Raw genomic sequence first — 16586 nt, 5'->3', positions numbered from 1 at the left:
GGATGCTCTCATTGGTGTGAAGTGCGTCCCGTTATTTGGACCACGGCCACATTCAGCATCCACTCCGTGAGGCTTACACGAACTTTGCGCATTCAAAACACTTCCGTGGGCCTCTAGACCCATGGAGCAATCTCTCCTTTGCGCGTCTATATTTTGATTATAAAATGTCTTAGACAGATGCGCTACTAAAGGTCCGCCATCCTCACCCACTGTGCACAATTACCTCTCAACACTTTTCACACATCTCACAAAGAGAACCAGATCAGATTTTTCATTGTGCATGCGTTCTGGTTAAGTGCGTACGTAAGTCAACAAAATAAGATTTCTTCTTTTTTTTTTTTCTTGTTAAAACCATCAAGTTTTGCCCAATTCTGAGTCCTTCCCCCTTAGCCTATTGTTTCATTGGCCGGGACAATATCACAATGACAGTAAATCTCCCCCCTTGGTCCCGCCGCAGCGCACCATCTGCCGCCAGCGCGGGACAAAGTCAGATGTTCCCCCCAATTATAAGAGCCGTCCCGGGGAGTTGTGGTCCCTCTATCACCCCCCCAAACACCCCGCGACCTCCACCCAGCATTGTCGCCTTGGTCCCCGCGCACGTCCCATCACATGATTGACAGGTCCACTGCACCCCAAAGTCTGCAGACTTTTAGCACATTCCTTTACTGCAAAAAATGATGTTAGCTTATTGAATCAACAGAAAAGTGGTTAATTTTATTTTGCTCAGCTACATAGAATTTGAACAAAAAAAGTAGTAGAGCATGCATTATTATTATTATTATTATTATTATTATTATTATTATTATTATTTCTATTATTATTATTGTTGTTGTTAAAAATGTCATTTCCATTACTCTCATGATTGTCCCTTTATAAGTTGCTCATTTTAAAAAAAAAAAAAAAAATCTTGCACACAATGTATGATGTATGATCTTAATCTTATTTTTTTTCTTGCACACAATGATGATGTATGGAAGGAAATAAAGTCATTTACAAATGGGTGACTCAGTACCAGGAGAAATTTAGGCTTAGGCACATTTTGAGGACCGAACCTGGGATTAAAGATCTACTTGCTGCACCAGATACCGCCTATTGCTATTCGAGTTGGAGCCGACTTTAGCGAGAGGTAGGCTAAGCCTGAATTGGTTATGGCATTTATAAACAAACAATCACTGTCACTCTCACACCTATTGATAATTTTGAGTCTTCACTTAAAGTAACATGGCTGCTTTTGAATTGTAGGATTTAGGGAGAAAGTACAAACTGCACACAGGAAGGCCACAGTAGAGATTTAAATCCCAAACTTTAGATCAATGAGAACATTTTAGAATTTGAACTGTTAAATTGATTAATCCAAGAGTTCACCTCACTACTCCGCATTGATATTGCTAATGGTGGGTTTGTGTAAGCATGCACATGTCAAGTGCGTGTGTTGGAGACAGCAGCTGGTTCCTGTCCCTCCCTTCCAATGGCAGAACTAATGTGAGCCACCACAACCATCTACCATTGACTGCCTGTCTGTAGGACTCTTATTCTGTTTTTGTTTTATTTTATTTTATTTTATTTTATTGACCTATTGAGATGCATAACGCCAGTGAGCTTGCTCAATTTACCACAGAAGCAAAGTTACTTGAGCTTTTCCTGGAATATCAGAATTTAGAAACGCATGTGACCAATATGTGATTCAGTTTGATGATATGAATGAGGCACAGTATTAATTTTATTCACTTGAGGAGATCTGAATTGCATGGCATTAAAATGTTCTTTTTGCTGCACTGTCATCACTCTAAATTTGAGCCTTTAAATATAATGCACTCAAAACTTTCGAATTTGTGAATGCACATTGCTAATCATGCTGTTAATGTATGTTTTCTCAACTCAACTCAATTCAACTCATATGTATTTCTGGACCACTTTAAAGCAACCACCGCTGCATACAAAGTGCTGTGCAGTAAATGGAGCAAAATTAAATCATACAACAACAAACATAAGTCAAACAATAAAGTTATAACAGAGACCGTAAAAAAATACTGTACCTATGTCTGTTGTTTTGGACAGTTAATTTCGTAGAGTACATTTTACTCCAACACAAATCTATTTGGTCCCTCTCTGAACACAGAATTAACACAAGAATAAAAAATATTCAGAGTAATTTGGGAGTGCATGACCAAATAGACTAATTTTGTCCTAAAATGTACGTGACAAAATTTACTATGTATTGTTCATAGTACGAAAGTAGGCCTATGTGCAACTAATACAATAGGACAATTGAAGCTGAATAAATGCAGCAAACTGTGATGATGATGATTATTATTAGTAGTATTATTATTATCATTATTATTATTATTATTATTATTATTATTATTATTATTATTATTATTATTATTATTATTATTATTATTATCAGTAAATGTTACAAATGATACAAATGAATGATCATGTTATTAATTCTGAAAGGATTTTCTGGTGACAAAAAGTCTCTGTGGCCCCCACGTATTCGAGTCATAATATGAACAAAACAGTAAAGTTAAAAACAATCTACGATAATTTAAGACATTAAAACAATAGAAGAAAACTCATTATTAGGATAAAAAAACTTTTTCTCAGGCTTTTAAAGAGAAGAAGAGTAAAAGGTTTTGCATTTCTCGACTGAATTTGGAAAAGTAAAATTCCACAGGTTGTGGCGCTACCTTCTTTCTTATACGGTACCTTGAATATTAGCGTCCTCTACTGGTCAAGAGAAAAAAAGCTTCTATTTATTTTTTATTGCTTGGGAAGGGAAGAAGTGTGGGTGTAACAAACTCAAGATAATTACCCTACATAAGAAATTATACAACTACACAAATGTTTTCTGTTCAATAAATTACTCGAGTCATGGTCATTTGAAGTCACTTTTGTAGCACTTGAAAATTTATTTTTCTGGCTCACATTTTAAATGAGGAATTATTATTTAAAATGTATCAACCTTGTGAAATACTGGAAACAGCCAATAAAAAGTGAAAAGTGAAGACAGTAAGTGCATGCTTTATTCATATAGTTATTGACGTATTTAATTAAATTATGATAACAATTCAGAAAAGAAAAGCTTTTTAATTAATAGTGTTGCTTCGAAATTATATGTTACAAGCCATTTTTTCAGAAGAGGGGAATGGAAAGGACTGTGAGGTATGTAGATGAATTGTATATGCTCATGCGCACACACACATGCACACAAACACACACTCTGTCTGTCCATCTATCCATCTATTATCTATCCACCCATCTATCTAAACCACACTTTAAAAAAAAACAGGGATCAACGCATATGTGCAATACCTTATTTGCGTTATATAGGATCAAAGGGCTTTTCCATATCTATTTTTCAAATTGTTTCGGTCTACTGTTTAGTCCTCTGTAAAGAGTAAATGCCCATTGAAGAAGCTGTCTCTTGTCAGACCGTTGGCTCCAAAGTTAGCCACAAGCCATATTTTGTCTCCCCGTTTCAGTTTGATGTATGTAGCTCCACTAGCTGTAATGTAACCATCCTGCCTAGTGGTGTATGAATGCAAAATGATCTCGCCATTGCGCAATAGATCGACACTGGCAGCATGCTCATAGATGGTGCAGGAGAACTGGAATTCGTATACCCCTGGATATGTGCAAGTAAATATGCCTGTATTGGTGTCAAAGCTGTTCTGTCCGTTATAGATGACCTCGTGGAAGGGGATCGGAACGCCGGCTTTGGGGAAATTATTGCTCAGTCGTACAGAAAAGGCCATTTTCTCACTGTGATAGGATCCTGGGGCACCTGGAGGTCCTGGAAAAGGAAAAACAAAGATAGATAGGTAGGGACCTGGAGCTCCTGGAAAAGGAAAAACATAGGTAATACCCTTAAACTGCTGGGTTAAAAACCATCCAGCAGTTTTAGGCATATGTATGTACCTCAAGCCTGAAAAGAAAATAGATAGATTTACCAGGTGGTCCAGGGGGTCCAGGAAGTCCAGGTCCATATCCTCCTGGTGCCGGTCCCGGCCAGGATGGCCAGGCTGACCAGGGAACTAGAATCAATCAAGGTGTGATGGCAGTCAGTTAATATACACAATTTTTAGTCAAGAAAATTTAGAAACGATTCAATCCTATTTGCAATGTATGTTTATACAGTCAGCTATAAAGACAGATATATGTCTATATTACAGCAGAAGATCCAATTAACAGGTGTTTTTGTGTTTCACATACCTGGACTGGGCATGGGTGAGTTTGGAAAGGTGTCGGGAAAGCCATATGCTAGGACACATAAAATGGTGAGGTCCATCATTCCAAAACCCAAAGACAACTGACACCCTTTTTGTCAAGATTCCGTTGATGGGACTTACGAGTTTCCACCCATGGAGTGAGGTCAAACTCCGGGATGTAGGCGCAGTTGGTGTAACCGTCCCCTCGTGGCCGGAACAAGAAAGGTTGGTCTGGAAGTTCTGTGATACCGGTGTTATCACAGATAATGCGGGACATTGATGTCGTCAGCAGAGACGCCCTCTGGGCCTTTGTGAAGACACCCTCGTTCTCCCACCAAAATCTAATGAGAACATTTTGTCACTGAGTTTATACTTGAGAGCAGATTGCGGACATGTACTATATGGTGTTATCTCTTTACCTGTCTCCCTCTCTACTTTTGCTGAACTGAAGTCCAATCAGGCAGGCAAACAAGGGTCCAACTCTTCCTCCTTTTACCAAAGGTTCTGTAATTCCTCCGAGCCATGGATCTATGTTGTCGGGTGTGCCGTACAGATCCAGAAGCTTCTCAGCCAATTCATTATTCTTCAACACCTCAGCCAGTTCCTCGAAATTTCGGGGTTGTGAGAGACCACAGAACTTTCGCCATTCGTTATATCCTGAGAAGACATATCATACATGATAAAAATCCAATCAGGAGATAATGAACAGGTACGTGCCAAGACAGAAACAGATACCAGGGAGCCCATGGTCACGTCCACGCTGAATGTTGAGAGCGCCCAGATCCAGCGCCATCTCAAAAGAGAATCTAAACAGCATGTCTCTCAGCTCCTCTGTCATGATGGAATCCTGAACATTCAACTTAGCCGGCCGACCTACAAGTCCTCTCAATATTGGGTCTAGGCCACCTGAAATCATTTTATTACATGAACTGTAATAAAATGCAAGGACATGTAAGAGAAAACATCTGCAGATTAAGACCATACCTTCAAAGACAACCCTCCATGGTGTGTTCAAGGCTGTGTGCAGCAATGGAGATGGGTACAACGGATGTTCCTCGTAAGCGGCATTGAGACGGACAACAAATGGCTGAATCATTGAGTGGCCATATCGATAGGCAGCTGTCGCGTACACATTCGCGATAGATGGGTCTACGAATTTATTATAGCCAGGGTAGGTGGAGAGCTTCTTCGCTATAACGTCAGGTCCTACAATGTAGGCAATGTAGTCTCTGAACGTAATAATCTGAGGGACAACATAAAATGTAAACAGCCAAATTCATCAAACAAGAGTAATGTTAATGCAAGAGCGGCAGTCTCTAACCTGGAGATATGCTCCCACAATCTTGCGAGCTTCCTGGTACAGTCTCTCTCCATTCCAGGAAGGATTTAGTTTGGCCAGGGCTCGAACCAGACGGTTATGCTCACGAAAGAATAGCGTGTGCAGCGATGTCAAAATAATGTTCTCGTTGACGCGTTCATCACCTTCACAGTAGACATCAAATAAAATGGTTGCTGATGGAATCCTAAGGAGAAGATACCAAATGAGCTTGTTCAGCCTGCCACTCACCTGCCAAAAAGCACAACACCTCCTCGGCATTTGGGTTGTTGGTGATGCGAGCTCGGGTTGCACACACGTTGGCCATCATTTTGGTGAAGGGCAGCAGTTCTCTGCCATTGTCAGTATACTCTGTGTTGGCCCTCAACAAGCCCTCATCTGTGGTGAGGTCACGGAGGTCTAGAGCTTTCTCTTCATCTGAGCCGTATATCTGACTTCCGTCGATGAAAGCCGTGAGGGCGTTCAACTGTTGCCGTACAGTGCGAGAACCAAAGATGAAGCCTGTGTCGCCGGATCCACAAGTCGCCGTTGACCGAAAGAAGGGGATGCACTCCTGCTTGCCGAAGCGCGAGTCATCCTTGGGAATCTGTACAGAAGGCGAGACTCGGTGAGTGCGTTTGTCTGGATGTGGCTCACGTCTTTTGTTGTGGGGGGGACACGCGTGACAGACACTATGGGACTTCACTGACCATAATAGGGAAGCAAGGCTCGGAGCGCTCACAGCTCTCGTCACAGTCCAGACCGTTGCTTAATGAACGGATGACGGGTGAATGCGGCGCTAACGTCTGGTCGTGGTCCGTCCATTGTCCAAAGGAGGGCAACAGGTGAGTGAAGACTGAGTCGTTCACCACATCGTCGATCGCTGCGCCAAGGATGCGGTTGGACAGCTCTCTTGCCTTAAACGATAAAGACATCATTTAACCACAATGGTGATTTCAATTCTATATGCTCCATTGGATATCCTCGGTTGGATATAATCAAGAAAAAAACTAGAATGACCGTACCAAGGGAAGAAAGAAGCCATTGATTTTCAAGGGGTCCCAACCTCGGGGCACCGAGAATCCGTCCTGGTACTGAGCAGGAAGCCAGCGTGTGAATGGTATGTTAGATGATCCCCATCGAGGATTGTGCCTGCAGGTGAGTGAAATTCATCAGAGCTTTCATTGGTAGTCCTCACTTTAGTAAGTAAAAGCTAATCAATGCATCAAATTGGGAAGCAAGAACCACTGTTGTCTTACTCGTTGTTACAGACGCCACTGATGGTGCGAAACGTGTTAAGGTTGGGGACTGTCTTGCATGAGGGCATGCGGTGACGAGGTGAGCAGCCTGTCAGTTCTGCGATAAACTCCAGATCTTCTTCAGACAGCAGATCTGGCAACAAAATCAGACCAGTGATTGACGGGCTACACAAGTAAGTCTCTTTTCTGCCCCTCATTACGAAATCCACATCAGGGTAGGAATGCAGAACCACTGAAGGTAAACAAGGTAGACCCAATCTTGGAGAGTCCCAAATGTTGAGTTTTGACTAACATTGAGACAGTATTTCCATTCACCTGTGGCGTTAATGGAACGTCTTTGACGTCTTTCTGCCGAAGTTTTGATGATATTCAGTGTGGTGTCCATGTAATCAGCAGATCGGGCCACCTCACGGGTAGTTCCAATAGGTTGCTTGAAAAAGCGCAACACATCCTGAGGTCTGGCTCCATTCCGCCTGATACGATCAAGGCACCTGGAGCATCAAGAGGTCACGTTTACAAGCAGCTAGCCTCAGAGTTAGAGTAAATTCCGTCGTTTGGTAAACGTGCGCAGTCTTGAGCCCTATTTTTGGAGACAGCGCACAAACATCTTTATTTTCGTGCCAGTACAAGTCTTGTTTATTGTGTTTGGTAATTTGTTGTTTGACTTGCGCCTCAATGGGCATTACGACAGTCCGCTAGCGTTTTCTATTTCATGCCCTTGGCGGACCTGACAATTTAGTGACAGAACTGCTAAAACAGGTCTAAATTGTGGTGCAGCTGGTGCAATTTGATCAAAGTGCAGGAAGACAGACTTTGAGCTTCGCAAACATGTGAGATGGGCGTCATCTTATTTAATTAATATACATAACAGCAGTTTACGTCACTCCCTGCAAAACAATGTAGGAATCAACTCACGGAACTAATTATTACAATAATGACTGCTGCACAACAATGAGGGTGTGGTGGGGGGGCGGGGTTACTCTTAACTGGTCCAAATTGTTATGTATTTGCTCCAAATACTCTTGTTCATCTAGCTATGCCGGCGATGCATATTGACAGGGAGAACAATTAAATGCTCTTCCACTAGATGACAGTCGGTCCAATTAACCTGTGAAGCCATGCTTCCATTTCTACAACAAAAAATGTTTTTTATTTTTTTTTTTAGTATATTCTGTGTACAAATTTAGTGACATGCCGTTGGACTTGAGTCATGGCTGATTAAGGTTGTTAAAAACCAGTCTACACTCCCTGTTCTCATTAAGGATGCCATTCGCCATAACTTTAGGTGCTTGTCCCAGCTGACCTTGGGTGGCAGATGAACTACACCCTTGACTGGCTGTCATCCAATCACTGGGTACAAACAGATTTAGGGCAGGGCTGGGCAAGTTTTTGTTCAAAGGAACCACAGAAAGTGCTGGAACAATTGTAAAGGGCCACGTCAACATGCTTACGCCAACTTGGTCCATATTAAGTGAGTGTATTTAAAAGCATTCAATTGTCTCGTTTTAACAAAGTGCTGCTTGATTTGGGGAAAACTAGAAAATACCAATTATAAAAAAAATATAAACAGTCGTTAAAATTATGCATCATAGCATTATATTACTATTTAGTCAACATTTATAAATTATAAACTTTCTCCAGGTATGATTTCGTGTTCAATTAATCGAAGGACGTTTCGAACTTTGGAAAAAACCCAGACAAGACGAATGAGAGTATTCTAGTACTACATAGCACAGCCCAAGCCAATAGATTTACCGCCAGAACCCCTGTGAGACCGATTTACTAATGAGGTAATTAGACAGCCCAAGATATGCTTTTATTTTTAGAAATGTTTTGCGTTGTCCCTCAAATGTTGCTTGGAATTATAATAAAATATAAAAGATGGACTACTATCTTAATAATAAACCTGAGCTTGCAGCACTGACGTGTGAATCATTTTTTTCCTCATCAAAATGTGCCAGCACTGGTTTGTATGCAATATTACCCCATTCAGTAGAAAAAGTCACTTTATCAAATGTATGAACTCACTCTTGTCTTGAATATTCATACGCCGAGTCCACTTTAGTGATGGCAGCATTCACAGCTTGTTCAATGCTCTCCCTGCTCAGATGTTCTGGAAGAAAATAGAAAGTATATACCTTATCAAAGCTAAACTGTAAAAAATTAAATGCGTGTTAGCAAGCTATTTTTACTTACGGGCATTCACCTGCCACTGCAGGGAAATTGCTGCAAGCAGCAAAAGCTGAAACATATCTGGTGAGGAGAAAGAAAACATTAAATTGCCTCTTCAAACGCATAGAATTGAAATTTTATATGAATATGATTAAATAGCAATCATGAATAGAAATAAAGAAAATGTTCTCGTTTTAGTCGAAAGATATTTAGTGACCTGAAAAGACGCAGCTCCAAGATTTGTAAATCAGCAGTGGCAGGCTGTATACTAAGAAAGTTGCTATGATGGCACCTTTTATAAAGGGTGCGTCGCTGGAAATACTTTACGTCACCAAGAATTTGAAGCATTTTGTTTTCATTGTTTTTCTTTTGTTGCGTTTTGTTTTTTTTCTTTGTTCCGCCTTGAGCTCCCGGTTTAACCACTTCAACTTTAGCAATTATGAGAACTGTACGCAGTACCTACTCATTATTACGATTACACAAAGCTCATTTAAAAAAAAATATCTGTAAATAGATAGAGATAGATAGATTTTTTTTTTTTTTTATCCTGGGGGGGAAAATTCAGTTTTCGGACGTACTTAATAGGCTCCTAGAAAAGGCTGCCACTCACAATGGCGCCAACAAAGGAATCCAATAAGTGCGACAAGATACAAGTCATCAGTTGCTTGTAATGTAATATAGATTGTTTTTCTACTTTATTTGGGGATTTACTGTTATGATGCTGCAATGTTTGCTCAGTATTTGTATACTGCTGCCTAAAACATATTGAGTCGGCGATGTGTAGTAAAGTACATCTTCACTTAACAAGTGTTAGACATGCATGAACAATAGGTGCACAAAAATATAACTGACGGATGATTGCAAAGATAATTACTTCCTGGAACTGCGTTCGTGACAAGACGCAATGCTTGATTACCAAACTTTCCAGTCTTCAACACCCACACACACTTAGACAAGTGTAATTTACGTGATGGCTTTTTTAAACTGATTTTGTTGTTACGGTAAATGTAAACTGAAAAATGACTTGATCAAATATCATTTGTAGGCTAATATACACATGTTCAAAGCCGTCTTGTGAATAATTCCAGTTGTGACCTAATTGCGTTTGAATCCCCTTCAAAAAAATTATTTAGAATACCTAAAATGTCATGAGCTCAGAAAGACATCATTTTAAATGTTTCTGTTGAAGTCTCTTGCATCTTGGACAGAAGCGTGAAGCTCATTAACGTGGCCAAATTGTAACTTCCTCATCTGAAGACGTATGCAAGGCTTTGAATTTTTTCTTCAAGTATGTAAGTTCAAAACTTGCTCTATTGGCTTGAAGTCAGGCCAGCTTTGGTTAAGCTTTGGTTACCTTCTATCTCTGCAAACTCCAAGCACAATAAATGTACAGTATTGTTAAATTAACACCATCACAGTCCCTCATAAGAGTGCCCTTGTTTTGGACAAATTTGAAATTGGATTTGTTAAACAATAAACGGTCACATTCTAGACAAGAAATATACATAGCTTTCTGTTACACATGAATAAACAAGACTTATATGAAAAAAGGAAATCAATTATACATTTGCTGTATTGACATACATATTTATTTTTTATTAAAACATTTACTTCAGGTCCCTTGGATTAACCTTAACTCCACATAGCCAAAACAAACTAGATTTAGTAGATTTATACAATTTCATGGGACAAACATTAAAATTTGCTAAGAAATGCAGGCCAGTGCTTCTGATAGTGTTTAGTCCAGCAAAGCAGGTCTTGCTGGGCCTCAATGTTGACAGTATTTGGTTTCATCAAACTTTTGTCTTTTATTGCAGCTCTTGATTCTAGTCAGAAGAGGAAGAGATCCTATCCGGATTGTATTTTTTCGAGATATTGTTAGGTTTATTTTTAGTTAGTGTTGCCATTTGGAGGAACTACAGTAGACCGACTCCCTCACAGATCAGGTTGTGCAACATGCTTTGGATGTTCATAGAAAGGTGTAACTCAAGTGGAACAGGGGCTTTCTATATCGGCCGCAGACTGTGTGTGAATAGTACAATACTAATTCGACTCAATATCATTCCAAAGTTTGATCATTTACTTGAAACAGATCATTTTAAGGAGCATATTCTGGATAGTGTACCAAAGACAGACATACTGAAATAGTACAAGTCTTTGAATTGAGGGAATGTACTCAGTCAGTTAGTCACCTTGGATTTTACTTTGACTGTGTCTATAAGAAGTCACACACAGGTGTCTGCATATGCATGACCTTTTTAGCTTCAGCAAATACCAAATCAGACACATTGACATCAATCCATTGAATATGCAGGAGTAAAAGTTTTTGAAGGAAATACAGTATATACATCTTCTGAAACAGATTCAGCAACGGAAAACCAACCAATGACCGCCATCCGGCTCATAAACAACCCCGGAACTAGGTTCTATGATTCCCCCAAGGGCGATGGGTGGCCTTACATGAAGAATGGGAAAAAGGTATTTCATACTTATCTTACAGTATGTTTTAAGTAGTATGTTCTAATGTCAGGTCTCATGGTTGAGTTTCTCTTATTGTATAACTCATCAGTCTCATTGCCTGGAATTGGAAATTAGTTGAGCTTAAAAGCAATTGTCTTCCTGCTTCTCTGCTTCTTGCCCTGCAGCACCTGTTGAGGTAAAGTTTTGTTCGACTTCATAAAGCAGTCACATTTTTCGCTTTTCAACCGACACAATTTGTCACTCAAGCAACACACCCTCTGACGATACGACTTAATTAGTGGTTATAGGATTGCAAAGAGGCAGAGTATAATGAAAACCAAGTCTTATTGACGAAAACAAATGAAAGAAAAAAATACTTATTCACACAAAGTCTCTGGAGAATCAATATATGTATATAGCTATACTATAATCTATACAACCACAATAACATTTGCAGGTGAGCGTAATTTGAATTTTTCAAAACTTTTAGATGCACATATAATGTTCAATATTTCTGTGCTTTTTTTTTTTTTTTTTGCACAACCGGCTCTTCAGTAACAAGGAACTGGAGGGCAAAATTGACAATTACTGTCTGAGCCATAATTGGACCAATTCACTTTCCGGTTCAGTGAGGATTTATATTTAAACTATTTTCATCATGCTGTTGACATTTTCCCATCACGAGAGCAGGAAGATGGAAAGTCCCCACTGACCTCAAAGTGTCATTAGCAGATTGCAACAAAAGATATACACAAGAATTTTGTACTGCATATAATCAACCCAAAAAAAATGTAATAATCACAGCCCTAAATAAAGTTCCTACACACCACCAGACTCTTACCACAGCGTCTGCAGCACAGATATCCTTGTCAACTTTGTCCGCACGTTCCTAGTGCCCAATAGATGTCCTGTCTTCATCAGATCATCAATGGCCACAGTCATATCATTATCAATATTACATTCTGTTCCACAAACAAATTAATACTAATTAATACTGCTTGTATCTGCTATGTTTTAACTAATCCATTATCTTCCAGCTCCATTGTGATCATGAAATTATGTCAGAGATTGCCACAACGTAAATTCTTGACTTTATTATCTGTTGATGGTCATCATTGATACCAGCAAAGTTCTTACAAAGTCCCCTGTTGATTCTTCTATCTCATTCACAATCCACAATGAAATGCTCTTAATACTTTTAAGTTGATGTAAGATGCATGTACCTTGCTCTTTACGTCCCAAATTACAAATATTTTATAAAATCCATTTTTTTCCCCATGACCCCATGTCACCTTCAACCTCTTCCTCCACGGTATGTTGATCAACACACACCACAAATCCTTGTAGCCATGGGATCACTAAATTTGAACAACCTCATTACTTTTGTCACCCACCGACCGCTTTTCTTTTCAGCCATTCTTGCATGTACAAACTGATTGAAACTCTGCTATATTGTCATTTACTGTAATATGCTTTAAACCCTGTACTGTAGCACTTTGCTGTTTCCCTCATTACAAAATGTACGACTATTATTAAACAATCACTCCGTCACACAGCAATTTCACTCCCACCTCCTTTTGTTTTCTGTTTTGTTTTCTCCGTCTTTTCATTCTTATTCCACAGCTATGTTCAACACACGCACACAATAGTCACACACTTATAACAACAGCAAGGTAGAACAAACAATATAAGATTTAAATCCCACACCTTTTTGTTCAGTGACAAACATTTTGCAATAAGAGTCATATTATGCTTTGTTTCAGATTTACTATGCGACTGGCTGGCGGTCAGTTCAGGGATGTGATAAGCGGTGTTCAAAATGGACGGATGGGTGTGATTTACTATCGATCAGTTTATTTAGGCACAACAGAAAATACTCTATAAATATATAGTCTAAGTGTGAATAGCTTGAAGTTAACTGCAAGTAAACTACTTGCAAGCAGAGTGCAGAGTTTTTACTCTTGATCTCTCCGATAGGCAGTGTAAGGCCAGTGGAAAGGAAACCTAAATAATGGTAAATAAGCTTATTTAACGAATCAAATCAAAACAAGGTAGTAGAAGGAGTCTGGACTAAAGGAAGTTAAGAGAGGCATAGACTTTGAATATGCAATTTACTACCATTTACTGCAACTTTAAACAACAATCCAGGTATGTTTCCATTGAAGATAGTTAAGTTAAGTTAAGCACAACTCAACATGTTACACATGTTAATAGGACAAGCACTTTAAAGTATTTTAAACTGAGTTCATTGTAGGTCATTCACTTGCTTTTCTATCCTTGTATTCATTGAGACTTTTCTAACTTTCTCATCTATCTCTTGGTTTCATTCCTTCACCTGCACATGTATTCTTTTTACACTATGGCAGGAATCAGGACTTCCATCTCCCTCCCCATTATTTCAACAGCTTAAAAAATTAATTAAAAACCAGTCAGTCACCTCATTGTTGAGGTTGTGGTCTTGTTGCAAAAGATTAGCCATCAACCAGAGAGCCAAACCACAGGACTAGTTGTATGACATTCATCGGTGAATGAAACGGCTTAAAAATCTGGCCTACTAATTATCAAACGGGTTTGAGGTTAACATTGGTGCGCTAAAGTGACAGGAGTCAATTAACATAGAGTACGCAGTATACCTCTTTACCCAATTATGCCACTGACCAATTAACCTATTTACCAGTTGAACGTGCCAAACAGTTGTTCGTTTTTTGGGGGGTTATTTCTGTCTCCCAGTCTTATTGTGGAATATACAATTTATTAATAACTTAACCTTAAAGCAGCGTTCAACCAGTTTAATGAGTTCTTGGAACACATGGCACCTTTTCACTTTTATTACGCCTAAGTAATGAAAGAAAAATCCAGTTTGGTAAGTCGATTAAATCATCATTTTTCTTGTATTTTACATTTCCAACTGCTTCCTTTTATTGTCTTGTACAATAATGTGAGTCCAACAGCAATCAATTTTGTGCTGACCTCCTGTCAACACAAAACTGATTACAGTTACAATTCAAGTATAACAAATTACAATATTTGCTACAATTAAACCAAAAATATTAAACAGTTGAAACTGGATGAACAAACAAAACATAAAGTAGATTACTGATGACAAACACTTTCATTCGCCGGCTCCAGATTTATTATACGACACATTTTGCACTCGTGGTAAAACTGTATCAGGTAACAGTAAAGTAATTGTACTTGTAAGTCAAATGACGCAAGTGTTTTTTACCGACTGGAGCAATAGAGGTGGTTTTATAAAGTGATTAAACTTATTTTTAGCATGTCATGTTCACCTTGAAAATATTGAGACAAAAAGGGTGAGGATGGAGTTTGGCCACATACTTGCCATTGTTCAACTGCTGTTTCATTAGAGCCTAATGAATTACAAAACAAATACAAAAACTTTCCATTCCAGCCACTTTTTTTTTTTCATATTGCAAGACAAGTAGTGAATTATATGTATACTATATGACCTGGTTATAAAGGTTTGTATCGTGATGAATGGTTTCTATTTCCAGTCATAAATAAGTTGGACAGTACCGTACATGCCTCGTTTGCAGCCGACAAACAAAAAAAGACATTTGCTTTAAGATTTTTATGATAAAGTGAAAATTTATAACGCAATGTTTTTTTTTTCTTTTCTTTCTTCTCTACTGTACTATGGAGTTATTATTTTCAGTATTGTTACTTTCTTTCTTGTATTTCTTTAAATGTTCGAAATAAACAAACAAACAAACAAACTTCCTTCCATTTCGTACGTTTCTTTAAAGCAGAGAAAAGAAAACTTCCGAATAAAGCAAGGATTTCATTCATTTACGTCGAGTAACCGTACAGTTAAATAAGTACTTGGGATTTTTCATGTATGACATTTCCATTGTGTGTCAAGAATAACTTTCATTTTACAATTAGTGCAAGGCGGGGAATTCTGCTTGTGTGCTGTTTCCGCATACACTGATCTCAAAGTCACGCCTTAAAAGATTTTTTTGCACCGAGCTTTAACTTTAGGTGTAGCAACATTGATATTCATTCCGAGTTAAAAATCATTTTTGCATATTAACAAAGATCCCAGATTTTCACATTCAATCATTCATTCATTCATCTTCCGAACCATTTACACTCAGGAGGGTCGCGGGCGAAGGCGGGTGAACCCTGAAATGGTCCCCAGCCAGTCGCAGGGCACACATAGACAGACAACCATTCACACTCACACCGACGGGCAATTTGGAGTGCTCAATCGGCCTACCATGCATTTCATAAAGATGTTAAATTCAAAAACATTAAACCACATAATAATCTCAAGAGTATTATCACAAAGAACATTAACACGCTGCAGTCTTTAAAGATAAAGTGGGAAAATATATACAATGCTCTCTGACAATGTTATATTGTTTTACAAATTGAAATGTTATTTTTAAGGGAAATTTTTTTGTTTGTTTTGTGTTTTCTCTCAATTGTACTTGTCCTGTATTGTACTTTGCCAGTGTATAACAGAAAAAATATATAATCTAAATATAATATATAATATAAAAATATTACATCAGTTATTTAATGAGCAGTTTAACAGTGATGTGTTGTAATCTGAATCATTTTCAACTCACAGATAAATTGGCCAGGCTCTTGTTCATGACAATGTGTTGCATCTGGAAACAAATATAAGAGGGTGGCTGCATGAAAATATTTAATTGTCGCACTAATTATTCAATTAGATCATTTGCATTTTAGAGAGAGAACACAATGCCGGTGTGTTTGAAGGCTCTGTGGAGGTGTGCCATAATGAGTGAGCAAGCGTTTGTTTGAACGTTCCCTGCTTTTTGTTTTCTGGCAACCAATTCATTGTCCAAGGATGTAGCCAGACAGTTTTTAGTAGGGTGGCCATGGGAACCAACAACTCACTGAGGGGTGAGTTAACCTCTGGACAGTTGAATCATGTACAGTGACGCTGCACTGTGGGGTGTAAATGAACACATTCTGTCTTAAGCCAAATGTTCTAACAAGCACCAGTAATATTTTATGGGGTATATTTACAATTTATAATATTTATGTATTAAATCAGTGGCAGTTTTTATTTTACTTCCGTGTCACGTTTGTCACGTAGGTGTTACCAAATACTTACAGTACCAGGGAATTTATTCTCTCTGCTGCTATCTAGTGATCACTTTAAAAAAAGTCCCT

At 38.7% G+C, this 16586-nt stretch overlaps 1 protein-coding gene across 2 annotated transcripts; it reads right to left on the bottom strand.

The window, feature by feature from the left end:
• Positions 1-3008: 3008 nt before the first annotated feature.
• On the bottom strand, positions 3009-9304 carry LOC125994260 (eosinophil peroxidase). Of its 2 annotated transcripts, none has more exons than XM_049763490.2 (16): positions 9175-9304; positions 8982-9038; positions 8814-8898; positions 7101-7276; positions 6786-6918; positions 6552-6678; positions 6237-6443; positions 5779-6133; positions 5533-5693; positions 5196-5454; positions 4947-5117; positions 4631-4868; positions 4353-4552; positions 4216-4263; positions 3954-4037; positions 3009-3841 (listed from the first exon to the last, which is right to left on the bottom strand). In XM_049763490.2, the coding sequence occupies exons 2-16, from the start codon at positions 9034-9036 to the stop codon at positions 3384-3386; spliced, it is 2757 nt and encodes a 918-aa protein (XP_049619447.1). In that variant the 5' UTR covers positions 9037-9038; positions 9175-9304; the 3' UTR covers positions 3009-3383. The 2 variants fall into 2 exon arrangements, with proteins under 2 accessions (XP_049619447.1, XP_049619448.1); XM_049763491.2 differs by having other exon boundaries at positions 3009-3796; positions 9175-9302.
• Positions 9305-16586: the final 7282 nt, after the last annotated feature.

Source organism: Syngnathus scovelli, chromosome 3 (assembly GCF_024217435.2).
Source record: "Syngnathus scovelli strain Florida chromosome 3, RoL_Ssco_1.2, whole genome shotgun sequence".
NCBI lineage: Eukaryota > Metazoa > Chordata > Actinopteri > Syngnathiformes > Syngnathidae > Syngnathus > Syngnathus scovelli.
The sequence above is the reverse complement of the archived record's forward strand: the minus strand, read 5'-3'. Positions and strand labels throughout refer to the sequence as shown.

What these genes read in the sequence shown, in the direction of transcription:
- LOC125994260 (XM_049763490.2), bottom strand. Translation starts at nt 9,036, where the DNA reads ATGTTTCAGCTTTTGCTGCTTGCAGCAATTTCCCTGCAGTGGCAGGTG. An exon ending in ACGTTCCATTAACGCCACAG is followed by an intron (nt 6,919 to 7,100) that starts GTGAATGGAAAT and finishes TTTTGTTGCCAG; the next exon opens with ATCTGCTGTCTGAAGAAGAT. An exon ending in TTGTGGGAGCATATCTCCAG is followed by an intron (nt 5,455 to 5,532) that starts GTTAGAGACTGC and finishes GTTGTCCCTCAG; the next exon opens with ATTATTACGTTCAGAGACTA.